Source organism: Silene latifolia, chromosome 10, assembly GCF_048544455.1.
Source record: "Silene latifolia isolate original U9 population chromosome 10, ASM4854445v1, whole genome shotgun sequence".
Classification (NCBI taxonomy): domain Eukaryota; kingdom Viridiplantae; phylum Streptophyta; class Magnoliopsida; order Caryophyllales; family Caryophyllaceae; genus Silene; species Silene latifolia.
In genome coordinates this window covers 15,233,643-15,261,276 of record NC_133535.1, presented here as the reverse complement: position 1 = coordinate 15,261,276, position 27,634 = coordinate 15,233,643, and the positions used below count along the sequence as shown (strand labels likewise).

The window sequence follows — 27,634 nt, the reverse complement described above, 5'->3', positions numbered from 1 at the left end:
GACTTCACCACCGTTCCGCTGGATGACTTCAAGTTAGTACTCGGGATGCAGTTCTTTCAGAAAGCATTGGTGGTATTGAAACCGAGTGACGGATCGATGCTACTAATGGGGTCTATCGTAGTGAAGACGGTGAGACGGCGACGAAGACAAGGGGCGATCGAATTTCGGCAATGAGGGTGATACCGACGCCGAAACAAGGGATGCGACCTTGGAGAATGCCTAAAGGTTCGGTGGAGCCGAGGGCGAACAAGACCCAGGTTAACTACGATGCTAAGTAGCCTGGGGGACGAAAGAAGAGTCTACCCTCTCACCGAGGAGTAGACAATGAGGGCCGAGATGCCCAAAGAAGTAGGCCTCGTACCATCAGGGGGCCGCGTGGATGTGATGAATCGACGTCCTGGTTTGCGGGTCAGTCGACCCAAGAGATAAGGCCTCGTACCATCGGGGGCGCGTCGATGTGTTGAATCGACGTCCTGGTTTTGCGGGTCGGTCGACCCAAGAGAGAAGGCCTCGTACCATCGTGGGGGCCGCGCCGAAATGCCGATTCGGCGTCCTGGAGATCTCACATTCCCTTGAATGCAGTGCGAAGTGACGAGAGACAAGACGAAGGTCCGTTGGGGCCGATGCTTGAAGGAATCTCGAGAGAGGACTTTTGCCAGCGGCAAAGTGGACTTTCCCGAGAGACAAGGAGCACGTGGTGGACTTGGAGAACATGATGTTCGGCAGCTTCTATGTCAAGGAACTCCGGCCTATCCTTGAAGGGACGAAGAGGCGATCATTGTTTGGGACGAAGCGCACATTCAAGCCGAGTTATACAAGCCAATCCCCAACACCGCATGGACAAGTCGAGCTCACCGAGGATGTCTCACCAAGCACCGTTCAAGATTTTTGTGTTCGAGGCGGCACAGATTAGGTGGGGAGAGTGTGACGATCCGCACACTTGAACCCTTAGATTTATTTATGCTTATGTAATTTCATTTCCCTTGTACATTTGTAGTAAGTATTTTCTTAGTAGTTTTAGAATAGGTTTCCATAAATAGGTATATCGCTATTTTGAACTAAACTTGTAAAATCAATGTTTCTGCTACAGGGATGTAAATATCAAATTTCCCTCTTTAGGGAGTACTAGTGAATGAAAATCTACTTCCTACCTTGTGCCTTCGTATTGCTTGTTGTTGCTTTGTTGTGAACGACTCTTTGCCTTCACTTTACTAACAAGCCGTGTTTGCGGGATCGACACTAGGATCCCGACTCACATCCCGAGACCCGAGTATCGTGCTAGTGGGCGATCCCTCACTAGTACGAAGATCCTTGTCGCTTGCATCTTGCCTTGAGACGGGCAAGGGTGCGCGCCACGGTCCGGCAAAAGTAGCGGACCGTGACACCAAGCGTGTCGTGCTAGTCAAATGAAAATGGCGACCCAGGCACAACCCATAGCATGCCGTGTAGTGCTAGGCCGTGCCAATTCCATGTCGTGCAAAAATGGGCCATGGGCCGTGCTGCAGCGTGCCAGCCTAACGGCCCGCATGCCAACTTCCATCTCTAGGCTAAGACCTCTTCGGTAATAGGAAGTCATATATTAGATGCATATTCTTGAACGGGGAATGAATCTTTATCATTGTGTTTTAGATAAGACCGTTGTAAACTTGTAAAAACATACAACGGCCCTGTAACAGCTTATCACATTATTTTTTACCATCTTTAAATGCTGACATTCATAACCACAAGTTATATAACAAGGTCACTATATGCTGTACAACAGTCTTACAGAAAACAAAGATGCATTCCCCGTTCAACAGGGAACAAATTAGATCTCGAAATGGCATCTCTCTTGTAATAAATCATCTTCATTGAGCACATCAACAGGGAACAAATGCAAGTTTGGACACACAGCCGCTGGAAATTGCCCAGACCCATAGGAAACCGTCTCACAGGTGAACAAATCAGATTCAACAACCAGGCCAAGATCTGTCAAATATATCCTTTTTGGTCACGGATCCATGAACATACATCTTTGGCTCTTTCACCTGCAACATAGCATAAGAATCATTTTGTGGCAGTGGACTGCGCATGTTTTTACTTTTCCTTTTGAATACGAAGTACTCCATAGTTGATATAGTAGTAGCTTACCAATACAACAGGTGGAATTCCCTTCCTAAGACGAGCCCTTGAAAATGCATCCACCGCAAATAAACACTGGTATCCATCAATGCTGGCATGCTCACTGCAGAAAGTAATCTCTTATCAGTATCATTCCTTTCTTTTCTTTTAGTCTAAAGAGACAAGGCAGTTGAGATGCTGACGGGTTTATCAACAAGTCATGAATTCCACAACTCAATGACTTTACTACCGAATCAAGCTGACATCTGCAGTATTATTTTGAGTACAGAGATATAATCCCAGTGCCGCAATGGCCCTCGGCTTTGGCAGAGTAACGGGGGTGGGTGTATGAAACATTTAGTGACCGGTATTTAATGATCCACAAAAATTACATCATAAAATGTTTCGGCACCCTGCTTCATTCAACCATATTCCAAAGCTGACGAATAATCGGTCTTTGGCCCCATTTGAAATGAAAAACATCCGAATCATCACAAGTGAAAAAAGAAACTGATCATTATTTTATTGTTGTCACACTTTTTAGCAGATTCTGGGATTAACATGTCACCATTCTTTGCAAATTGTCTCCCTTCGAGGTTTATCTCAGTCCGTGTAGTTTGTCAACAGATGAGACTTGATACACTTAAAAATGGACAATATCAATGGCGCATTCAATTAGACAATTTACTAAATTAAATACTCACTTCAAAAGGTACGTAAAATTTTTATGAGAATATTCATGCAGAGCAAGACCCTCCTCTTTGGAGTACCTGCGTCATAAACCACAGACTGTATAAGTTGCATGACTGAAATAAAAATGTGGTCAAACGTCTAAGACTATAACTGTGTCCCAGACCCTCATTCATCTTCCAATTACCAGGAAAGACTAGAGAGGCTAGTAAAACAAACCAAAATGATATATCAAACATCCCTAATAATAATATGGGTCCCACAAATACGAGCCTCCAGCCCCTTAATAATTTTCAAATGAACAGGAAAGATTTTAGAGGGGATTGTAAGAAAAACGAACAGGTAAGGAAATCATAAGAAAATGAATATATGTGAACTAAGCAGAGTTAGGAACTACAAGGGAATGGGGATGCATAATCAGAGAAGTATATCGGCAAAAAGAAGTTGAAGTACAACTGGTTGTTCCTTGATGCATTTTATCAATCAAATTCTCTAGGCCTCAGGGCATTGAGCTTATCAGCTATATGCATGTATATGCATGGAGAAATCAGTACATCAAGAGGACTCAGTTATTTGTAGAGACTAAAGGACTAGCTAGCCAGTGACATATAGAGACCACAACAAAGAGGTTACCACTTAGTAACTTACCAACAACAACAACAACAACAACATCAGAGCCTTAATCCCAAAATGATTTGGGGTCGGCTGACATGAATCATCCTTTCGAACCGTCCATGGGTGAACGCACGCCTCAAAATGCGAATAAAAAAGGGAAGATGAAAAACAAAAAGGGAGAACGAAAAAGTAATGGGAAGTCAAGCTGAACTTCGGGGTTTTAAAATCGAATTCCGTCTTTCTTTTATAAAAACTCAAAATTTAAATCGAGAGAAAAGATTAAAACGATTTTTAAAAACCGAAATAGAGTTAAGGATCCGGGATGAACCAGGTAAAATCTATAAGAAAGTAGTAACTTACCATTTAAACATATACCCCTCATCAACTCATAAGCATAAATAAGATCTACCTTTACCTACACTCCTTAGAAGTATCTCGGAACGGGTGCACGACCAAGCCAATCTCAGCTATTTCTTATGAAAAAATCGAAAAATGTTTTTGGCTTAAACATGAAGTGTTTACATGTTTAAGTGTCTCGCGCTTGTCCAAGTTCTGAGTGTCGGACACGGATAGGCAAGGTTATATGAGGAGTCCGAGTAAAATAGAATTAGATTACCTCCAGGGAAGACTACTTTCACAAAATCTCGAAACTCCATTCATGGCTGAGTAAGTGTCAATGTGAACCCATACGCCACCAGTGTTGTTCAAATGGCCTGCCAAAGAAACAAGTCAACCATAACTGTTAGCCCTAATTGAGCGAAGGGGGCTACATGCTACAGTTGCCAAATCGGCTTCATCACTTAAGTTGGTGCTAGAGAGAGCTAACCCATTAGATGGAGTTCTTTCAAAGCATAGCCACTGGGATAGTTGTTGTATGATGCCATGAAAAACATAATTGTGCACCCTATACTACAACCATAAGATTAGACCGTAAGATCAACCATCACTCTCTACATAGGATTGCGTCAGCTTCAATGGAATCTAACCTGATTAAAAATAGTCCAAGCATTCCAATTGAGAGCAACCGCCAAAAGCTCTTTTTCCTATTATTATATCTGTAATAAGAAAAATAAGACATTTAGAAGTAGGCAAACTAGAGAAAAGGAGAGAACTGTAGAATATAGAATGATTAGCTTTTTCGTGATACACACATAATAGAGCATCTGATATAGAACTATATAGATTTTTACCAAACACCATAATACAGCACATTACAATACTTGGTACGTGAGAATCAATTCACGATTCACTGAAGCTTGGAGTGTATTCCAAGTCAAAACCAGTGTCACAAGGTTTGGGCCTCCGTTGGTCAATCCCTGAACCAAATCTAGTGAAGTGGAACGGAGTTCTTTTCAGACTATATATTGCCAATCCTTTATGTTTGTAACCAAACCATGCAGCACTTGTCAAAATATAATAATACCAATAGCCATTAGATATAAATTAGTAGATTAGTTCTTTGGTTAGAGCAAGAGGTTGAAAGCCTTGATGGAGTGTACTTTAGCAGGTAAGAAAACTTCCCCTCTTATCCCATGGTATCCCATGTCTCCTGCTGCCTAGCTATCTGTCTTTCTAGAATGATAGGAAGTAAAGCCAGAGGTTTTGCTATAAGATTTTGTAACACATAAATGACAAACAACCGCAATCAAACATCATTGGCTATCTAAGTAAAACTAAAAGGGTTTTATTCAACACCGCCAAAGTCACTATAAATCCAAAACTAATCTAGCATAATGAAATCTGTATATTCTAATGTTGGAGCATAGAGTATATGTTAAGAAACATTCACGTGATTCTTCATCATGAATTCAGCAAGATTCATTCCCTCCCGGCCTCCCCACTCTCAGGGCCAGGCGGCCTAGTATACTCACGCTGTGTTGGTCTGAGATAAATCTATCCAATGACCAATCAGGGTCCTTTCACCACTTGCCCCATTGCAAAAAAAAAAAAAAAAAAAAAAAAAAAAAAAAAAAGGAAAGAGAGAGAGAGAAATGGAATACATTCTGCTTGCTGAAATTGCAGCTGCCATGTTAAAAATCGGGAGAGAATAAATGATGAAGCGCAGCTCCTGTGACATTAAAAATCCATTGTTATCTTCAATGATTTAGCATTAAAATCAAGCACATGGATGCTTCTAAGTGAGGCCTACCTTGTGAGCTAGTTTGGAATACAAGACAACGAAAGACAAAACTGGGAGCAGATAGATCGAAACCCTCCTATCAAGCATGAGACCAAGCTGCATAAGAGGCCATCAAGTAAGATAATACAAAATAGCATAGAAACTAGAATTAATGTTGAGCGACTTTGGAGGGTATATTATGGCAAGGTCACATTTTCAAATGAACTGGAATCGTAACCGCACTCAATGTTCCTCTCAACAACAACAAAACTGTCAACAGCTAGCAATGATCAATGTGTGTGGGATAATAGTAAAACCATCAGTATGAAGTTGGCGTCCCATCTCTTTTTATATTGTTCCCTATTGAATTTGATGGTCATTAACATCGAATTTGACCGATATCTTCTCATAAAATAAAATAGCCACTACTTTGATACTACGAAGATGTTTGTTTTGCTAGATCAAAAAGACAAAGTTTACATATATTCATAGAAAATTAGAAACTAATGGTCAAGGTTAACCTCAGTTGACCACCAAGTCAAATGGTACGGAGGCCGTAATATTAGTGCTCACCATGAAGAGAGGGTATGCAGCAAGCAATGACCTGGGAAGTGCTGAAGTGAAATACCAGTGAAACGGTGATACCTGAAGCAATGATCTTAAGGATGAACTGAGAGACAAGAGATTTCATCATTTCAGAAACCGTAAGAAACTGAAGTTATGCGTGTTACAATGGATTGAATAAGCTCGTCATTTTAACCCGAAAAAGTCTTTACCAACTGGATAGGATGCAATCATACACTATTTTTTATGTCTGATGATTTCCACAAGATTTACTGTTATTTGGTTCTTGATTAAGATAAAATAAAACGAAACGGCGTACTCTGTGTGTGTAGGGGGGTCAGTCTTAAGTAGCCTTACCCTGAGTTAACAACTCAAAGAGGCTATTTCGGATTACCATTATTAAAAGTACATTGAGAGACACTCATTGTGAAGTAGCAATCATTCTATGCAATTTCTCAGTGTACTTTTTCATAACGGTCATCCGAAACAGCCTCTTTGAGTTATTTAAACAGGGTAAGGCTACTCAAGATCAGGATTACCGGATTTGTCCATAGGGTTGCGAATCGCGAATCGATTCGGGCACATCGATTTGCGATTCGATTACGTATCAATACGCCCTAATTTGCGAATCGATTCAATACACCCTGCTTAGGAACCTCCACCCACCCACCTACACACACACACACACACACACACACACACACACACACACTCTTTACCATTGGCAGGAGCCATTGTGACTTTGGGGCAATATCGTTGTATGATGGTTCTTAAACCACATAGTGAATCTAACACTGAACATTTGTACCACTAGCAGCAAGTAATTGACCATGAGGCCATGATGTTACAAGGCTACTTAACAGGTAAAAAAGGATACACCCCACTCAGAGCTCCGGTTAAGAACTGAATTAAACCAGAAAACTTCAAATTCTGGCCATAACATCCGTCTCCACATTACAGAATCGATAATGACAGTTACACCTACAGGTGGAAGAACAATCAAAATGGCCAACCACAATTACCATCATGTAAGGGTCAACTACGAATGCACTCACAAGCCAGTTGGAGCTTAGACGCTACTAACCTATAGAAAGTAGTGCCGTTGCAATACAGCACTTGATTGCTTTCCAGAATGCGACCGACCTGGTCTGCCACCACCACCACCAACAACAACAACAAAGCTTATTAGAAAGAAGGGGAAAACATGATAAATAATCAATATACAAATTAAGCTAAGAAAGACATAAAACGTAGAAAACTTTTTTCTTCTGAAAAGACGTCAATAATAATAATCATAATGATAAATAAATAATGAAAATAACAAGTATAAAGAAATGTGAAACAGAATCAAAAGAAAAACTCCCTCCTTGTCAGAATTTATATTTCAATAAACCGATCTTCTTAAATGTATTGACAGTGACAAAAGTGTAACACCTCAACGTACCAACAGAAGTTGAAGGCCGATAGGGCAGGCCAACAGAAGCACATCGCATCTGAAAATCAATGTTGCAACAGCCTGACATCAGAGTAGAAAATGACCTAAATAAGTGATCGAAGGGACTCAGGCAGAGCCACAACTTAACATTGCATAGTCTATTAAATGTCACTTAAGACCATCATCTCATACAAACTGTTAATGGCCAAAGCAAAAATAGTCAACATATAGATAACAGCAGCCTTAAATACAACAGAAACAATTGATGAGACATAATGCCAACCATTTGCTCAAACAGATTATTACTTGATCTTAAGGACAGAAGATGCCAGAGATACGTCCTCGTACAACCAATATACCTTATACATTGACAATTGTGTTCAAACAAATATAAAAAAATTCTGCAGCATGATAGACTCACCAGGCATCGTATTGCTGCATAGCAGCTCCCTCTCAACCAATAAGCATATGCCATATTGACTGCAGCGGTGAATTAAACAGCAATATCAGGAGCAGAAGTATGGACTAGAAGAGTTGTAGACAGAAGTAAAATTATCCTTAGATGCCTAACACAATAACTAAAATAAGAGACCCTTTGGATCCATGAACATAGAAGAAAGAAAATGGCATCAGCTCATCATGATCTAATGCAAGTAGCCACTTTGACTTCTTTTTTTTTCTTTTTTTACTGTAACTTTCAAAAACAAAGACAAAAAAATATACTCATGCAACATTTAATCCAATTCGAGAACGACTCTTACTTCTTGAATAGCTGCATATTTATTTCATATTTTCTGAACTAAAAGTCATGCTGTTGTGGCTCTCCTTGGTATATATATATACTCCCTCCATACTACACCAATGGTAACATTGACTTTTTCACACTTGTCGAGACACGTTTTGCAACGCGAATATCTTTAGTTACACATTATTAAAAATTATAAAAATTTGATATTCTTATAGCATTCATGACGATAAATCAAACAAGATCTCACATGACTATATTTTATATTATAGATTAAGAATAATATCGAAGATTCCCTACGATCATAAATAGTGCAAAAAAGTCAATGTTACCATTGGTCTGGTATGGAGGGAGTATATATATAAAAAAGAAAAATGTAGACTAGAGGTGGTTGAGAGATGGGATCTGAAATTTAAGCTTTTCCAAGGATTTAATTGTAGTCACATACTCACATCCAATTGTCACTTCAAAGACCCTCAAATAATTTATCTATATACCAGAAGATTATTATTTCAAAAACATCCAAGAAAGAACCTAAAAACAAATCAAGGAAAGTTTATAGCAAAGCAGCCAAAATTCAATCAGAATCGACTAAAAGACATCGGACAAAGAGAGTGATTACGTCTATGTTACTCAGACTCAGGTGTGTGTCGGATCCGAGTGTGGGGTTCTCCGTGATCAAAAAATTTCAGACACACCATGTCCATATTTTGAACACGACATTTTTTTTTAATAAAAACACTTATTCTAAATCCCAAAAATATAAATTTCATTCATTAATAAAACCCAAATACTGTCTTTGAAACCCAAGTATTGACTTGGAAAAATAGCATAGAAGTAGATACTCTATCTTTAAGTACTTCCCATCTTCCTACACTTCAATCCTCAAAATCCTCAAAAGGCACAGCCTGAATCTGTGGTTCATTAAGGGACAACTCAGCCACTTCAATCCTCCAAAGACCAATCCTTCATGGTCAAACACTTTTACCTCTTATATCATGTTATCCCACATATCATATACCAAGTGTAGCACACATGAATCTTTGTCGGTAACCCTTAAAATTTTCATCATAGGTTCAGTAAAGCTTAGGAGATACTCTATTTTATCCCACCAAGTATCACTCACAATAGTATCTTTAACTTCCCTAGACTTTTACTCTACAGGAGTCCTTCAATTAACTCTAAATTTTTTCCAGTCAGAATCCACTACCAAATTAATTAAAGCATCTTTTACTTCCATGAATCGAGCAACCATCACAATATGACTAGCAAACCTAGTTTCAGCCCCTTTAGTAACTTGGTGTGTGAATGTCTGTTAAATATTGACCTAGAACATACTATATCTAGGCCAATATTTAACAGACATTCACACACTAAGTTACTGAAAGGGGCTGAAACTAGGTTTGCTAGTCATATAGTGATGGTGCTCGATCATGGAAGTGAAAGATGCTTTAATTAATTCAGTTGGAAAAAAATTTAGAGTTAATGGAAGGACTCCTGGAAGTTAAAGATACTATTGTGAGTGATACTTGGTGGGATAAGATAGAATATCTACTAAACTTTACTGAACCTATGATGAAATTTTTAAGGGTTCCCGACAAAGATTCGTGTGTGCTACACTTGGTATATGATATGTGGGATAGCATGATACAAGAGGTAAAAGCTAAACTGTTTGACCATGAATGATTGGTCTTTGGAGGATTTAAGTGGTTGAGTTGTCTCTTAATGAACCAGAGATTGAGGCTATGCCTTTTGAGGATTGAAGTGTAGGAAGATGGGAAGTACTCGAAGATAGAGTATCTACTTCGATGCTATTTTTCCACGTCAATGCTTGGGTTTCAAAGAGTATTTAGGTTTTATTAGTGAATGAAATTTATATTTTTGGGTTATAGAATAAGTGTTTTTTTTTTTAAATGATTGTCGTGTCCCTGCAACCGTGTCCACAGTCCCCATGTCTGAAATTTTTGATCACGGAGTATCCGACACTTGGATCCGTACGGATCCGACACCCGCACCCGAGTTGAGTAACATAGCTAATCATACAGACGTCTTTAAGAGAGACCAAATCTCTCGATTCTAATACAAGAGACCGAAGAGGAACAAATAAGGCTTTCCTACAAATATAAAAGGACACTTGAAAAAAAAAAGAAAAAAAAAAAAAGCAATATCCTTATTGTGCCCAGCTAAAACTCATTCGTATCCGAGACTCATTAATGGCCGACCTGGAAATATAAAGGGCTACTTGAAACATTAAATTTACCAAAGATCTTTAATTAAAACAATATGAGTCAGACCTCAATGACTAATATACACAAATATCATATTGTTCAATTTTAAAGCATCAAAATTCAAATGGGAAACAGCTTGGAGGGAAGAATGGTTGAAAGGCATCACATAAAAGAAGGGACAATGATAATTATGACGGCATTTCAAACAAAATTTGCAATATATGATATACCATAAGCGTAAAGTTGTACGGAGTATCAAACTAATGGACACTAAGTGGGATAACTTGAAAATGAAAACAAGAAATGAAAACAGATATTTAAAGAAAATAGAATGATTAAAGGGAGTAAAGATGAGAGAAAGCCATAATCACCTAAACCCAGCGCCAAAATGTTTGGAAGAGGACGTGTGATATAGAAAAGTAAGTGAAACTGAGAAACAGTTACTATCACAAAGAAAGCTTCCACCTGATGGCCAAACTTGCGTCTGATCTGTGACAGAAAGAGTTATGCTTGATGGTGAGAATTATGTCACTTGCTCCGCAGTATAAGTATAGACAAAGTATGACGTATCACCTATCAATATGAATAGAAATTAGAGATTTGTTGGACATTTCAATATGAGGAAACTGTAAGCTATGTTAGTAAGGACTTCAGATATATGTTGATTGGTATTCTAAACATGTAAGCTATGTTACTTTGCATCTTTGAGTATCGCGTGTCCAACACATCAGATGCTTCAAAACTTGATTTTAGGCCAAAAATATGGAACTTTTCACAAAATAAACGAGTCAGACGCTTGCAACTGAGTCGGAACAACATAGCATCTAAGTCGAAAGTTGTCCATTTTTTTATACTAGGCTCTGCTTTTCACACATTTACCTGATTTAATGATCAATATACCCATTATAAAAAAATTAAGGGAAACCCAACATTTGATTGGACAACTGTTTTAAGTCCACGAGTTTTCATTGTTCCCTTGGACTGGTATTGTAAATGCCACGGTGAAGAAAGGAAACCCTCAACCAAAAACTATTCGAAACTTGGTGAAATGCCAGATAATTAATTTTCAACTCAAGAGTTTCAAGTATGTGGTTACAAAGCCTGAACAAGCTTGGGCTTGAAACAAAAGCACATTCACAGCATCTACATAGAAATTCAACTATACTAAATACTGTGCATCAGAAAAACAACAACCATTAGGAATTCAAGTACTCCCTCTCATTCACTCGATCAACATTTTCTATTTTCAGCAAATTCACTAAATTTGCAACATTGCCACTGAAGGATAAAGGTAACTCAGTCAAATGTCTTTTTTACTCTTATTATGTGGAGAAGCAAGAAAGTGTGTAATTGTTAGATGCTCCGATTACATTCAGATGCAACTTGCTTGCCTTAATAATCAATACCACAATGTTGCAAACCATTGAATGGGAAGGAGTATTTGCCACAATGAACTAGATACAAAAAGAAGAATCATACCTCAAGTCGAAAGAACCGTAAGGTGGACAGTATGATGCTTCCTAACACCAAACGAACTAGACAAGGAAAGAAGAACACGATAAATCAAGATCATGGTTCATAGATGAGCAAATAACAGATAAAAGTAAAAGCATAACTGAAACAAAATAGAGACCACATAGTTTGTAAACGGTATCACTACTCACAACTCACAAGCCATACCAACTCAATGACAGAGTTAGAGTATGCTACTTAGCTAATTTGTCTAACTATTGCAGCAATTCACTTAGGCAGAGGAAAGACAGCCAAGAATTAAAAAGACACAGTACAAAGGAGAAATCGCTAAATAAAATACATAATATGCATTTCAGGTAATACATCTGAGTATCTGACCACCTCACCTATGAAGAGACTGTAGATCTTTGGCAAGTGTAGGAAATTGATGACGAATACCGCAGGAGACGCCAAAATTGACACAATCCAAGCACCTAAAGTTAAAGGGGATAAAGGTGTCATGTCAAAGATTAAATTGACATCTGCCGCTCAATTTTTGTCAAGCAAGGGAATGTATGATTTCAAAAACAAATGAATTAGAATCTCCCAAGTACCATAACCTATAAATTAGTGTAACCTAAAGACGTAGATTGAAACATTGAAGAAGTGAAGAGTTAATGAATTCTGTTATTTGATTACATTAACAACATCAGCTTGATCATTCCCTAGTTTCATGACATCTATAAGAAACAAAGAAGCATATCTCGACCAATAACCTAAGATAATCTATTGGCAACAATGAGATACAAGCTTACCAATGAAAGTCCGAGGGACGACACCCGGAAATTCCAGATGATCATACTGTTGTAGTAGAATTCAGTTGAGAACAAACAAAATCAGCATTAATATAAACCCGAAAATTGGGTTGATTTATCAAAGGACAATGCTAGGGCGCCATCAGGTCTCACCGGTATCACCCTCCCACATGCTGTAGGGTCCATCTAACAGCTATCACATACAATATGTAGCTCCATCAAAACGATGGACCCTACATACGGGCATGTGAGAGGGTGATACCGAGTCTCGGTACCAACCGGTGGCGCCATAAAAATTAAAAAGTCACATACTTTATCAAAGTGATGCCGATGGTATAGTATATCATGCATCGCCTAATCAATCAACCAACAATAATCAATCAAAACCAACAATTGGCATAAATAAACAGGAAAATGAACAGTAATTAGCAATTAATGTTCAATTAAAATCATGGGTATTATGTAAAATGTACCTGCATATTGAAGCTCTCTTCAACTTTAGTATAAGGCGTAGCAAATACATAAAATGCAGCAACTGACCATAAAATTAGATCATACCCTTCATAGAAATTTATGCAAAACAAATATAAGATACATGAAATGATAAGAAAAATAATTGAGAAATATTGGGTGAAGAATAGAATTAGCTCACCGTATTGGTTAAGGAGTTTGCTGGATTTGGAAGCCATTGTTGCACTGATTTTGAGTGTGAATGTTGAGGAAAGTTTAGTGCGCGAGGCGAAAGGTATAGTCTCTGGCTCTCTCTTTCGTACTTGGTGGTTGGTACTCAGACTCAACTCGGACTCGGACTCGGACTCGGACTCACTGTTCAAATTACAATTGATCGTCGATTCGTGGGTTAGGACGGGCCGGACTTGTGCCGTGCTAAGGTCATGTCTTTTTTTTTGAATTAAAACTCAATTGAATTAAATTTAACTTGAACTAAACTGATTTGAAATAAACTGAAATTAACTTTATTTAGGAAAGGGAAAGGGAAAGAGAATTAAATCAAATGATTCTCTTTATTGGTGTTTGTTTGCCTATTTCAATCATTCCCTTTACCCCTCCCTTACCCTCAAGTAACTCCAACTCCTTACCCCTCACCAGTCACCCCCTTAATGAATGGGATTTCATTTCCCCTCATTCCCTCAACCACCTTACTCATCATCAACCACCACCACTGCCACTATTATTTGCAACCACCACCACACTTGCGACCACCACGACACCACCGCCATCACGGCACCACCACCAGTAACATAGCCACCTCGTCGCCACCGTATCTAAATCCAACACCACCACTACAAGCCTTAAAACCACCATCCCCCTCCCCCGTCACCACCTTTTAACCGTCGTTACCGCCTACGTGCGAAAGGTGATACACCGGAGACATCTACATCCCACCTACAGCGAAACCACTCATGCCCCATAACCCCTCACTATCAGTCGAAACCTCCGTCATAAACTCCACCCAAAACCTCGAAAAACTCTCCCCCACCACCATAGTGTACTCCCCCCACCCCTAAAAACACCAGATCGGTGGTGAGGGAGTGAACGTCGGTGGTGGGAGAGAGTTTTTCGAAGCTTTTGGTGGTGTTTGTGATGGTTTGAAATGGGGACGAGTTGAGTACAGCAGTGGGGCAGAGGAAATCTCCGGCAACGGTAGTTGTGCGCTGGCGTTCGACGGTTGTTGAAGGTGATAGGCGGAGGTGGTCCTGGTCATTGGTGGTGGTGGTGGTGGTGGTTGGTAGTTCAGTTTATAAGGGGATGGTGTTAATTAATTATATTCCTTTGATAACAAACCAAACAATAAGGTAGATTAGAGGTGATCCCTTTCCATTCCCCTTATTTCCCTTTCTTGATTTCATTCTCTTTCCCTTTCCCGAACCAAACGCTCCCAGGGGACGTTTGGTTAGAGAAAGGAAAAGGGATAAAGGGTAAGAGGGGGAAAGGTATGGGATTACCTAAAACTTAACTAGTTGTTTGGTTACATCAAGAAAATGAAGTGTGGTGGGTTGTGGTTTGTTTTGGTGTGCGGGTGGTGGTTTAAGTGGGGTGGTTGTGGTGGTGGTGATGGTGGTTGGTGGCGGTGGTTTTGTGGTGGTGGTTTATGTGTGGTGGCTGTGGTGGTGGTTTTAGTAGTAGTGGTGGTGGCGATGGCGTCGTGGTGGTGGTGGTGGTGGCAGTAGGGTGGTTGTGGTGGTTTATGTGGGGTGGTGGTGGTGGTGGTTTTGGTGGTGGTGGTGGCAATGTCGTCTTGATGGTGACTGTTGTGGTGGGAGTCGTAAGTGTGGTGGTAGTTAAATAAGGTGGTTGAAGGGTAACAAGGGTAATGAAATCTCATACCTTGGAGGGTGAGGATAAGGAATTAGATGGGTTAAGGGGTAAGGAAGAAAATTTCATTCTCTTTGTTTGTGTCAAACAAACATCAACAAAGAAAATCAATAACTTTGTTTCCCTTTCCCTTTCCCTTTCTTATAGACCTCCAACCAAACGCCCCCTTAAATTTGTTACATTACTATTATTAAGTCAAATGTGTCAAGCTAAAATTACATCACTCTCATTTTTTTTTTTTGATAAGGAAAGGAAACTAGATTGATAAAAAATCAATCTATAACATCCTTGCGGATGAGAGCGGTAATAGAAAATCAATGATTTTCAAATTACCAGAAGGGAATAATCGAATAAAGGACATCACTCTCATTTGGATCTATATTAAGCTTTGTTTTGTTGGTTCATCAATCTTATCAAACCAATCTCAAATCGGATTATTATTATATCACTTGAGGGTCGGATTTTAGTCACTAAATTATCAGATTTTTTTTTGCCAAAAAAGGCGTTTTTCACCAATTAATTATAAAAATGGGTCGATTTTGAAATTTATTACCCAAAATGGGTCTACGTCGACACCGAAGTTAGGCTCGGATCCAAGTCGCCGTGTCGGTCAGCGACCTAACCCAAAGAGTAACCAACCCTGAGTTTTGCAGTCTCAGAGCCAAATCGCCAGGGGTGCTGGCGTCTTGGGCTGAAGTCGTCACCTCCCTTGGCAACCCGTGTCTTTGTACACTGCAAAACAACATTAATTTTTCATACCCAAAATTATTTTCCATATCCTTCTTGCATCACTCCACATCCTAATCCTAGACACTTGATATACAACATTATTGCACAACCATCATCATCTATTACACAAACCAAATGAGACATTTATTTGAAACCAAATCAACACCAAACATTAATACTCAAATAAACACCAAACGAAACATTTGTTTGGAGATTGACTAAGAAATACCCAAATGATTGTTTGATATTACTTAGAGACTAATAAATTGGCATTTAATTGAATCAATTGAAAGATTTAGGGTAGTTTTTGGACAAATTGCGTTTTCAAATGGGGTTACGGTTTTTCGATTTGTTTTTTGTTTTGTTTTGTTTTGTTTTGTTTGGATTAATCTCTGTTTTTAGCCCAAAATCAAGTCGCCAAGCGAGGTGGCGATTTGATTCCTCAGCCCAGGTTCGATAAATCCGATTTTACATGGACCCATTTTGAGTAATAAATTTCAAAACGACCCATTTTGATAATTAATTAGTGAAAATTGTCTATTTAAAAAAAAAAAAAAACTCAAATTATCAAGCTATATTGATTGAATGTTCAAAACAGCTCGAGTTAGATGGGTGAAATCGGATTTATCCGGTCGGGTCAAGTTTGCCGGCTATAGCTGGCCGTACTTTTGTAGTTGATCATGACTCACGAGGGTAGAGGCGTAGAGCAATAAAAACACGTTCTTCCTCCCCTTTCTTGGATACATACATACATAAATTATAAATACATATACATGCGTGTCTAATTAATTAACTCTTCCGTTCCTTCACCTCCACATTCTTTCCCTCTTCCTTCCTTCCTTCCTTCCCCCTCTCTCTCTCTTCGTCGGTGATCTCCTAAATTCCTACAACAATTTCGCCGGAGAATTCCGTCAACCGGCGAACTCCCCTCTCTCTTTGATCGATCTCATACCTCCGCCATGAATCCCGAGTAGTAAGTTTCTCTCTTTTTGATCTCAATTTCCTTTACTTTTCGTTAATTCTTCTAATTATCTTACAATTGATTGATTTTTGTTCGCTATTTTGTTGTTTATTTAGATGTATATGTGCGTTTCAATTGATCCTTCGAATTTTGTCGGTGATCGCGCGTTTCCTTAGATTATGATTTTATTTGATATTTGATGTGATTGTTGGTCCCTGGAATTGTATGATTGCGGAATTAATTGCGCATCTTTGTATTTTTTTTTTAATTATGTATCCCTTGTCAAAACAGTTGTTGATCGAGGATTTTTGTAGCAGAAATTACTATAGTTTTGGGTTAGTGATGGGAGAATTGTGTGTTGTTCGTATGATCTTCGCGAGTTGTTGTTTGAGATGACCTGAAAAAGTAAGGACTTTTAAAGATTCCCAAGCTTCAATTTGAGTGTTGGATCATAAAATTGGCGAACTTTTGATTTTTAATACGAGAGTTCTTCAAGTTTGATGAAATTAATTTAGTTCTCTTGTATGGTGAGACTGTCTCATGGTAGATTGCCTTTTTCTGATTTCGTGATTGTGGCGTGTATTGCTGGTTGAACGTCGGATTTCAAGGAGGCGTCTTTTTAAGTTTTCGAGCTTTATTTTTTAATTTTTATTGATCTACTTTTCGGTAGACTATCGTAGTATCATCCACCATGTTAACTTTGTATAGCTTGAAGAAAAGTAGCCCTTTTTCATTATGCGTTAAGGAGCTCAGGATGTCTCGTTTGTCTTGTCTAAAAAAGTTATTCTTATTATTAGCGTCCCAGGCTCTGTAAAATCAACTCCTTTTTGTCAATGAGTGAAGTGTGAACTATTTGTTGAACCAATTTTGATGTAGTTATTGAATCTGGAATTTCTGTGTGTAATCTACAACAAAAAATCATTTCCTTTTCCAATATAGCCTATGACTTGGTGTTCTTTGGTTCTGAATAACGATGGGTATTGAATACAGTAAAATGACTCATCAAACTAGTTGTGCCTCATTTTCTATTGTGAAGTTTAAGTCATTTGATGCAAATCTCAGCAATGTTCGTTATGGGTGATCTGAAAACAGACTCTGTTTGTTAAGAAATCAGAGTTAAGGCAAGGCCATATACATCCTGATGCCCCTTATCCGCAATTTGTGGGAGCCCTTAAAGCATTATGGTAATATTGTTGTGATCCTGACAAAATCGGACTCTATTCAGCAAAATAATTCTAATTTTGTATTAGTTTGCCGCCCTTGTTGTCGAATCAGCTAGAGTCTTTCATAATGAGGATCTGACAGTCTGTTGCTGTAATTTAATGTGAAATTGCTATGTAATAATGACATTTAGATATAAAGGTATTGGCATGCTGCTTGCTGTTCTTTTGTGTTACTCATAGGGGTGCCTCCTTTTGCAGTGACTACCTGTTCAAGCTTCTGCTTATTGGCGATTCAGGTGTCGGCAAATCGTGTCTCCTTCTGAGATTTGCGGTAAGCCTTTTAATCGATTTAGTGAATCACCCAATTATATAGTCTTTACCTGAGGGCAACCTGAGGTAGTAGTAATAATTAAACACCATAATCCGGTTGTTTACTTAGTTGATGAAATCATGAAAGTGGTTCATTTTCTTTGGAATTTGGATGTTTTAATAATTCTGAAACATCAAAGTTGTATCAATATCTTTTATGAAGTACGTAGATTATGGAACCACTTTTTTTCCTTTGCCTTGGGAGGCTCAATTCTGCGAGTTACTATTGTGTGGTGCTCATTTCCCTCACAACTTGAGTATATGGATTTTATCAATCTCTTTTTCTTTTTTTTTTTATTGTGAAGTTGGTTGAACTGATGTTATTGTCATCTTGAAATATTTGTCAGTGGACTGAGTTAGTGTTTGATAATCAGTTCACTTTTTTTGTGGCTGCCATTTATATCCTGCAAATTTGTCGATCGTCTTTTTTTGTGGCTGCCATTTATATACTGCAATTTTGTTAATTGTCTTGTTATATGTTACATTTTTGACTCTTCATCACTGGAACAGGATGACTCGTATTTGGAGAGTTACATTAGCACCATTGGAGTTGATTTTGTGAGTATCATCTATCTAATCTCTTACAGCTGATAGATATTTTCCTGTTACCTGCATGATTTAATATTCTTATATTTCTCGTTCCAGAAAATACGCACTGTGGAGCAAGATGGAAAGACTATCAAACTTCAAATTGTAAGATTTTCTTCCATCAGTAATGCATGTATTATGAATCATATTTTTGATGATTTGATCATAATTACATTCGAAGTACAGAGTTCCATCTCTTGTACCTCTTAAGTGACTTCTTGAGATGTGCTTATTGGTCTGTCTAAAAGCTATAATAACGTACTTGCTTCAACTTCACTTCAGTGGGACACTGCCGGACAAGAGCGTTTCAGAACAATTACAAGCAGCTACTATCGTGGGGCTCATGGAATCATTGTGAGTAACTGAGATGTTGACAGTTCTTAGTGTAGCTATTTTTAATAGTTTTCTTTTCGAGGTATTCTCAAATCTCCAGCTTGTTTGAGTTGCTTACATAATTTTCTGTTTTGCATATTAGGTTGTTTATGATGTGACAGATATGGAGAGTTTCAATAATGTGAAACAGTGGCTTAATGAAATTGATCGTTATGCTAGTGACAACGTCAACAAGCTTTTGGTTGGAAACAAGTGTGATCTTGCTTCCAGTAGAGCTGTGCCATATGAAACTGCTAAGGTTGGTTGTTTAGGGAACTTTTGTGTGCTCAGATTTTTAGAAGGTATAGCGTGGTAATTTGATTGTTTCTTTAACATTGTGTTTTATGTAGGCCTTTGCTGATGAAATCGGCATTCCTTTTATGGAGACCAGTGCTAAAGATGCTACCAATGTAGAACAGGCTTTTATGGCTATGACCGGTTCTATTAAAAACAGGTACTGGCTCATAATTCTGTACAAAAGTACATAATGTTTTTTTTTACTAGATTGGTACCATGATTGAAACGTCTGTCGAATTACCTACGCCTGTGTCTTGTTTGTTATTTAAATACGTGTGTTATTACAAATAGAATAGTTGCTACTTGCTACAATAGTTTATACTTTATTAGTTTATTGTACCGAGTATTGAGTTGTTGACTGCTAACCAGGCATATGATTAGTAAATAGATCGGAAGAATGACTTGTTTAGCTTACCTATGATCTCAATGCCTTCTCATATGTCTACTTTCTCTATGCTTATTCGAAAAAAATGATATCATGATTACGATTGCCTCTATTGAGTATATACGATATTAGTATATATTGTACTTTGCGAAGTAACGTAAATATCACACATCCTCCTCCCCTTCCTCCTCATATTAATTTCTCTTCTCACATTAGCCCTTCTCCTCTTCTTCCTTCTGTTTTCCCCAACCTTCCTCACCCTCTATTTCGTCATCCTCTTTATCTCCCTCTTTTATCTTCATCAACGTTGCATCCTAAACCACCTTCTCTTCTTTAACCTCGTAGTCCTCCTTCCCTTTCACCTTTCTCCTTCTTTATACCTTATATGTTTCCGTATCCTTCTCTTATGTATTCTTTATTTCCCCTTCTCCTACTATGTCTCAGATAAGGGTTTTTAAAAAAAAAAAAAAAGCAAGTGTAGGAGAAGGGGAAATAAAGAATACATAAGAGAAGGGGTATGACTTCATTCCAAATCACCCCAACCAAACACTAGAATGGATTGAATCCATTCCAAAAGCTCCAACCAAACACCCCCTCAGTATATATTATCCCTATTCCTATATATGGCTGTTATGCACTCTCAAACCTAGTGACAGTCAGAAGACTATTGTGAAGTCTAGACGAGAGGGAGGGAGAAATTTTGATGATTTCGATTTTTGAATAGCTATGGCCGAATGTGGGTATAGTTTCTTTTTCTTTCTCAGTAACTTCATAGGCATAGTTTATTATCTAACCTTGTAGATTTAGGCCGACAGAAGATAGATATATTTTTGATTTTTTTTTTTTAAAAACCCTTATCTGAGACATAGTAGCATAATCTTTTGTTATTGAAATAACTATTGGGTTTGACACAACAACTAAAAAGAGAGAAAAGCATAAAAGAGAGAATAAAGCTGACCAAAATCAAAAGAAGCATATATGGATAGGTGCATAAATCTAATTAAATTATTACATGTATAGCATAAAAAAAAAAAACCCTTATCCTGAAGGTGACTGTTATGGCCTATGGGGAATTGCTGAGTTGCTAGATATTTGTTACAGTATATCTAAGTCAGCTTTCGCTCGTAAGGGTCCGCTTTGTTATAGTAAAATCTAATTAATTTTAAACGATTCGATTTTGATGGCAGGATGGCTAGCCAGCCAATGAACAATGCCAGGCCTCCGACAGTCCAGATCCGAGGTCAGCCTGTTGCACAGAAGAGTGGTTGCTGCTCTTCCTAGTAAATTACTCACTATTTGGTGGTTCCACATTTGTGGCATGTAATGATTTTATTTTGCTGCAATATTATTTGGATTCGAAATTCAAGAATACGGCCTTGTCTAGGTCTCTCGTATCTAGTGGTTTGAAATTTGTTACTCCTTAATCTCGATTCTTTTCAGTTAGATCTTTTGTATAAAAATGACAAATCATAACGGAAATTTCTAGCAGACTTCTGTCATTTTATTCGTTTTCAATACTTGTGTGGTTTTGCTTTTTTTTTTTATTTGATTTTTTTTCGTGTATTGTCTCACTACCAAGTCCTGCCTTAGAAGTTTACAACTATGAACGCGAGGCCACCTGATATGGCCGTACAATGATAGTTGGCAGGTTAATTTGGATCAAGTCCACCAGATATGGCAGCTATAATTTCGATTTGATTCCTGAATCCTTGGACTCGTCTCAAATGAACTGAATATTTTGATTTGACAATTATGGTTTGATTCCTGATTAGTTTCAAGAATCAATTTTCAACCATGTACCACCGCGGTTTGATTTCTGATTCTAACAAACGCTCATCTACAACCAAATGTTCATACAAGTGTAATCAGTCAGGCATTAAAACACAGCCACACCTCTAAGATCCACACTGTAGTGAAGTATCGGGTGCTAAATGGTCTCGGCAAAAGATCGATTTATCCAACAGATATTCAGAACGACCACTGTCCTTGTGGTTCACAAGTCTATAGGAGTTCTTATAACACTAGTAACCACAAGAGCAACTCCGGAAACTCTGTACAACTTACTTTGTTAAAGAGGTGGTCGATTTCAACTCCGGAAAATACATTAGCTAATGTTCTGCATCAGCTTATTTGCCCAGAAGAGCAACAATGACCAACACCATCAACTTACCAGAAGTCGGAAAAATTAAATAAAAAACCATTCATCTATTTGAGTAACAAAATTGACAAAATCATCCTGCTATCATACTGTTCATCTCCCCCACCTCTACCAACTAGAAAGAGACACTAAAAGAGAACCGAATTGGAGAGACATCAGCAAATATACAGATTACAAAGCATAACAAAAACTTTTCTGAAGTTCAAATTTGATACAGGAATCTCGTGACTGAGAGAGAGTTCATTCCTGCGACTCAAAAACGACTTAAAATTGAACAAGACTTGGAGATGCATGAGCTCAGGCACGTGGGGCACCACCAAGAGTCGGAAACTGATTCTGGTCCGCAATTGGTGGAGCTGAAGCATGGGACATCCTGTTGCCCCCACCATAACTGTTGCCGGCGCTGCCGCCACCACCACCACCACCTCTTGAACCACGACCGCGTCCCCTGCCTCTGCCACCAGGGCTGTAGTACTTCTCTCCATCAGCTGGCTTCAAAAACTCATTGATGCTGACAGACTGCAAATACACCAGAAAGCTAAGTCAACAACACTCAACAGTATAATTACAACCCTAAATTTTCTTCACAAAAAATTTGAATTAGATAATATTGCATGTGGGACGAATCCATCAGCTATAATTATCAGGTTAACGGATTCGCTTGGGTACCCTACGAAGCGCGAATCCTTTCCACTCGCTTAATAAAAATATACATAAAACACATTGTGTAAGAGCAAATTGCGCAGTAAAAGGGCGTATTCATAGCAAATCTAGTAACCATGATAATTGTGTACAAGTAGGGTCTCATGTGATGTAAGATGAACTCATACAAAACTCAAAGCATATCCCCAACCTAGTAAGATAGAATGGAAAGGGAAACAAGAAGTGCACATGATGATAGTAATAAAACTCGCATTTGAGTTGGACACTAGGACCTTTTAAGTTTTAAATCACTCGCTCTTTATTCGAGATCTTTAAAGGTCAGGTTCGATAGCTCAATGGATCAAGTACTCGCGCTTGAATTTTAGCTCATATATGAGCAGATGGTTTGATTTTCGGGTTAAAACCCACACCAGAAAGAGAATAACTCTAAACTAATGGAGTCCTAAAAACATTTTAGGCCCAACCAGCAAGAGCTTTGATAGATTCGTGTGTACCACACAGCACCACTACTCTGGATAGTACGTACCACCTCGAGACTGGAGTACTCCACCCAAATTGAGTACGCTCCTTATGAGAGCAGGACATAAGAAAAAAGAGGTGTAAGGCACTAAAAATAAATATTGCAGATGTAAAACATTGCCTCCTTGAGAATGGCCCTTGACAATGAAAAATCAATAGGAGACTATGCATTCATACATCATTCGGAGAGCTAACACCGTCATGACCAACCCCACAAGTGCATCAAAAGCATACCTTCTTTGTTCTCTCTCTTTCAGAAGCCTCTTTTTTCTTATCCTTGTCAGAACCCTGCATTAGCAAGCAGTTCTACAGGTGAGGCGACTCCCAACACTTTCAGCAGTTTAACCGTCAATAGATATAAGCAGTAAGGGGCGTACCAATTTAATGAAAACGGACTCCTCATCCCTTCTGCTTGAAAGCTGTTGCATGGCTTTAAGATCCTTGTCAACCTCGACTTTTCGTTCTTCAGGCTTGAGAGCTAACAAAGCCTTCCTCTTTTCTTCCAGAACCTTCTCATATTCTTCCAGGGTCATCTCCTATTTTTAACATAAAAACAGTGTCAAATAACAAATCATCATGAAATCAATAATTCTTGTATGTGACAAGCTGACAAATCTTACAATAACTTAATGCAAGACTACTTCATAGTGACCGCTTATGTGTTTTTTAGTCACTCTTTTATTTAATTTTTATTTCACAATGTTAGTAACCATTTTATCTTCGGTCGTGAACATCTTGGTGAACCATTCTAAACCATTTATGAGCATTTTACGATTTTTAGTAAACCTTTTACTTTCAATTGTAGTATGCTCTTTCTGAAATGAAACTTTTTACCGTGGGAAATTACCAGCTATGACGCCAAACAGAAATTAAGCAGTTAATTGGATTTAAGAAACGAGTTCTAATGGGAGCTATAAGACGGTTACACTGGTGACTCTCAAATGTTAAATTTTCCCATAGAACTCTATTGGAACTGGGTTTCGGTTTCATCACATCGTTGCCAAAGCCATGCCTTTATTCATCGATGAAAAAATCATTTGAGCATATGTACAGGGGGCTTTTGTTGATTTGAAAATAGTTGACACAAAGCAATATAAGCTTCGAAAACCTTAAACAAGAAAAACCTGAATTTGGGGTGTCAATGCTTCTTTGAGATTATCACCGAGTTAACCTAACTATCCCCCATAAAAAACAGAACGAAATGCTAGATCATGAATATCAAAATAGTTTAGCAATTAAGCAGTGGGAAACAATGCTAATAAGCTCATTGGAGAATTTACCAAAAATGTCAAGAAAGACATAATGCACAAAGAAACAAAATAGATGCTAAATCAATGAAATTGAGGTGTAGAAGCTTCTTGGAGAAGACTACTAATAGAGTCAACGTTAACTGGCTATTCCCGGTCGAAACACTAGGGATCAATAGACCCTATATAAGCTGGCAAATAAACAAGTGGAAGTCAATACTAATGAGTTCACTGAACAATTTACCTGAAAAAGTCTAAACAGACATCAGCAAAAAGAAACAGAAAAAAACCCCAAAATATGTACATGCCACAGTATAATCTCAAGATTGAAAAGATAGAAATAATTCTAATATTGACCTTTTTTTCCGTAAAAGCTATAGAGTAACAAGTAACTTGCACTAACTCAACAAATACCTTTTCTTCAGGCTCCTTTTCTACGGTCTCCTCTGGCTGGGCCTCCTTGTTGACCTCCACAGTCTCTTCACCGGCTGGAGGATTCTCAGCATTCACAGTCTTCTCAGTTTCTTCGGCAATTTCCTCAGTAGCTCTGTAACAGTAAAGAAAATCATACATTCATACAGCAGGCCAAGGAATAAACAAGATCGAACAGAGAACACTAATCAAACTAAAGGCAGAAGTCAAAACAAGTGCATAGCAATCTTACGGGGCAACTTCATCTGACTGACTGCCCCAATTTCCACGGCCTGCTCCATCACGTTTGATATCATTTCTACGAGGAAAGAAAATTGATATATAAATATGGGAATCGTAGGTCAAAAAAGGAAACAAATTCCTAATGCACAGACAAACAAGAAACACTTACCCACGCCCGGTCCCACTGTGACGTTCGTATGTTCTACGTGGGCGGTCACCATCCCTTCCATCTTCATTGCTAAAGCCACCTCGGCGACCACCACGGTGAGGTCCACGGGGTCCACCAAAACCCTTCCTTTCAGAGACCTTCCCGCCTTCCCCTTCATCTCCTTGGGGTGCAGGAGCTCCCGAGTTGCTGAAAGCATTTTCATTCCTCGAGTAGTCTCGGTCTCGGTTGTATCCACCACGTCCCCGGCCTCCGTCACGCCCAAAACCACGGCCTCCACCACGCCCAGCTTCATTCCTTGCCTCTCGTACTGCACCAAATATTTAAGATATTAGAGTATAAGCCATGCCAATGTATTAGTATTGCAAATAAAAATGATCCGTGATTCATGAAGGTTCAAACAACTCCCCAAAAACCATAACCAACACAAAAATTTACTTCGTAGAGAATATCAAACAAGCTAGAAGCGCACAAAGACACATTTTTTTATCCTCTTCAATTTGTCGCCAACAAAGCTAATCTATAAGGGACGGAGTCTCTTGCAGAACAGTTTCTTACTAATATAAATAGTAAAATCATACATCAAAGACAATCAGTATACATTATGATATCATAATTTACCATATTTTCTGGATATTTCTTTTACCAAATGACAAGTGGATAAACAATAATACTAAAAACGTGTTACATAAGAATGGTGATATTTAAACAACCCTCAAAACACACTACAGAAGTCAGTACCACACCCAAAACAAACAAACCCCCAAAAAACTCGTTAATTTCGTCACCTCAGAAATCGATACTTTACCAATCCCAAATAACTGACCATCCCCAATAAAAGACACAAACATTCAAAACCTACAGACAATAGCCAGCAAAAAAGGAAGGTAAATAAAAGCATAAACCCACCATTCACCAATCATAGAACAACCCAACAAAATAAACATGAACAAACAGTTGAACAAGACATCTTATTATTCCCTTAACAAATACTCCGTACTTTGCTACAAATTTTCCCTCCGTTTCATCATTTGTTTACCTTTGATTAAAATACGCCTCACAAATAATAAAATAAACAAGAGAATGAATGGGACGGAGGGAGTACAACACAAGCTCAAAAAACTAAGCAACAAAACCATTTAAAACTAACATCATCTTATCAAGTTCGAGCTACAATCATTTGTTTGTTGCCTATTTTACTCTCTGGGAGCGGTATTTAATCAAAGGTAAACAAATGAACGAGAAAAAGCAAGTATAAACGAACTAAAAAATATCGAATTGAGAAATATACCAGCTTGTTGAGGAGGAAGAGGTTTGGTGGGCAATTTGGCACCTTTTTGTTGGGTTTGCTTCGCCCCAGTTGCAGCCGCAGATGCGACAGCGGCGGCAGCAGCGGCTTTCTGAAGCTGAGCAGAGGCAGACTCTAAGAGCTGCGATGGATCATCGTTATCATTGTCACCCAACAAATCAAAAGGGTTCATGGTTGTCATTTTTTTCCGTCAAAAATCACAAAAAGATCGAAACTTTGGAAGTTATAGAGGATTTTGAGGACAACCCAGTAATCAAAATCAAATGTTTATTCCATTTGGGGATTAGATCTGTGCATTTGTTATGCAGAAATGTGAGAAATGGGGAAATGTTGGATTAGAGGAAGAGGAAGAGGAAGGAAATGAGAGAGAGGTGGCTGTTGTTAAACCCTAGCCGCAATATAAGAGTGAATGAAATAAGAAGGGTGAGAAAGTGAGAAATGAGTGTGTGTTTTGTAGATTGTGGATTTGTGAGTAAGAAGTCTAAGAACCTCACTTTATACTATATGCCTTTAGCGAGTTAAACTTTGTTTATTGCCAACTATTTTTTTTTTCTTTAAATGGATAAAATGTAAACTGGTTATATAGTGAAATGTAATTGAGTTTCCCTACCACAAAAAAAAAAAAATGGAATTGAGTTAAAATAAGTATCTATTAATTAGAAATATTATGAAAATGTTTTTTTTTATCTCACATTTTCCCTATCTCGTGGTGAATAAATAAGAGTTTAAAGTTACTGGTTATCTATTGATGTGTGATACAACGAATTATATGCAAATCTACGTATTCTAATTGATATTTGTATTTGTAGATACCTCATTTCTGCACCTCCCGCAAACCATCCGGTGATGATTGGGCCGCATGTTTGGTACGCGGAACGATTTGTGACAATTCGTAAGTTTATCGTCAAGTGATCGCTCAAACATTTATGTCTACCTCTTAGTTGTCATCTACGTGCC

The 27,634-nt window shown here is 38.4% G+C and overlaps 3 protein-coding genes across 3 annotated transcripts; 1 reads left to right on the top strand and 2 right to left on the bottom strand.

The window, feature by feature from the left end:
• Positions 1-1,662: 1,662 nt before the first annotated feature.
• LOC141605244 (dol-P-Man:Man(7)GlcNAc(2)-PP-Dol alpha-1,6-mannosyltransferase) lies at positions 1,663-13,628 on the bottom strand. The gene is made up of 20 exons (XM_074423939.1): positions 13,416-13,628; positions 13,237-13,322; positions 13,076-13,117; positions 12,764-12,809; positions 12,356-12,442; positions 11,976-12,031; positions 10,868-10,985; positions 7,945-8,003; positions 7,533-7,604; positions 7,173-7,236; positions 6,966-7,069; positions 6,098-6,169; positions 5,555-5,641; positions 5,406-5,473; positions 4,392-4,460; positions 4,232-4,314; positions 4,022-4,118; positions 2,805-2,870; positions 2,131-2,224; positions 1,663-2,027 (listed from the first exon to the last, which is right to left on the bottom strand). The coding sequence occupies exons 1-20, from the start codon at positions 13,450-13,452 to the stop codon at positions 1,950-1,952; spliced, it is 1,485 nt and encodes a 494-aa protein (XP_074280040.1). The 5' UTR covers positions 13,453-13,628; the 3' UTR covers positions 1,663-1,949.
• Positions 13,629-16,395: 2,767 nt separating this feature from the next.
• LOC141605242 (ras-related protein RABD2a) lies at positions 16,396-21,476 on the top strand. Its single transcript, XM_074423938.1, has 8 exons — positions 16,396-16,799; positions 18,209-18,281; positions 18,830-18,877; positions 18,965-19,012; positions 19,190-19,261; positions 19,383-19,538; positions 19,630-19,733; positions 21,149-21,476. Exons 1-8 carry the CDS (start codon positions 16,786-16,788, stop codon positions 21,240-21,242), a joined length of 609 nt encoding a protein of 202 aa, XP_074280039.1. The 5' UTR covers positions 16,396-16,785; the 3' UTR covers positions 21,243-21,476.
• A 670-nt stretch (positions 21,477-22,146) lies between these two features.
• LOC141605241 (RGG repeats nuclear RNA binding protein A-like) lies at positions 22,147-27,156 on the bottom strand. The gene is made up of 7 exons (XM_074423937.1): positions 26,660-27,156; positions 25,372-25,678; positions 25,213-25,278; positions 24,963-25,095; positions 23,679-23,837; positions 23,536-23,589; positions 22,147-22,638 (listed from the first exon to the last, which is right to left on the bottom strand). Exons 1-7 carry the CDS (start codon positions 26,856-26,858, stop codon positions 22,417-22,419), a joined length of 1,140 nt encoding a protein of 379 aa, XP_074280038.1. The 5' UTR covers positions 26,859-27,156; the 3' UTR covers positions 22,147-22,416.
• Between the last annotated feature and the right edge of the window lie 478 nt (positions 27,157-27,634).

Coding starts and splice junctions, on each gene's coding strand:
- LOC141605241 (XM_074423937.1), bottom strand. CDS start 26,858: ATGACAACCATGAACCCTTTTGATTTGTTGGGTGACAATGATAACGAT. Junction 25,279..25,371: donor CACAGTGGGACCGGGCGTGG/GTAAGTGTTTCT, acceptor CTTTCCTCGTAG/AAATGATATCAAACGTGATG. Junction 23,838..24,962: donor AAAAGGAGCCTGAAGAAAAG/GTATTTGTTGAG, acceptor TGTTAAAAATAG/GAGATGACCCTGGAAGAATA.
- LOC141605244 (XM_074423939.1), bottom strand. CDS start 13,452: ATGGCTTCCAAATCCAGCAAACTCCTTAACCAATACG. Junction 10,986..11,975: donor TACGGTTCTTTCGACTTGAG/GTATGATTCTTC, acceptor TTTCTGTCACAG/ATCAGACGCAAGTTTGGCCA. Junction 4,461..5,405: donor GCAATTTCAGCAAGCAGAAT/GTATTCCATTTC, acceptor TTCTTATTACAG/ATATAATAATAGGAAAAAGA.
- LOC141605242 (XM_074423938.1), top strand. Junction 18,282..18,829: donor GTCTCCTTCTGAGATTTGCG/GTAAGCCTTTTA, acceptor TCACTGGAACAG/GATGACTCGTATTTGGAGAG. Junction 19,539..19,629: donor TGCCATATGAAACTGCTAAG/GTTGGTTGTTTA, acceptor TGTTTTATGTAG/GCCTTTGCTGATGAAATCGG.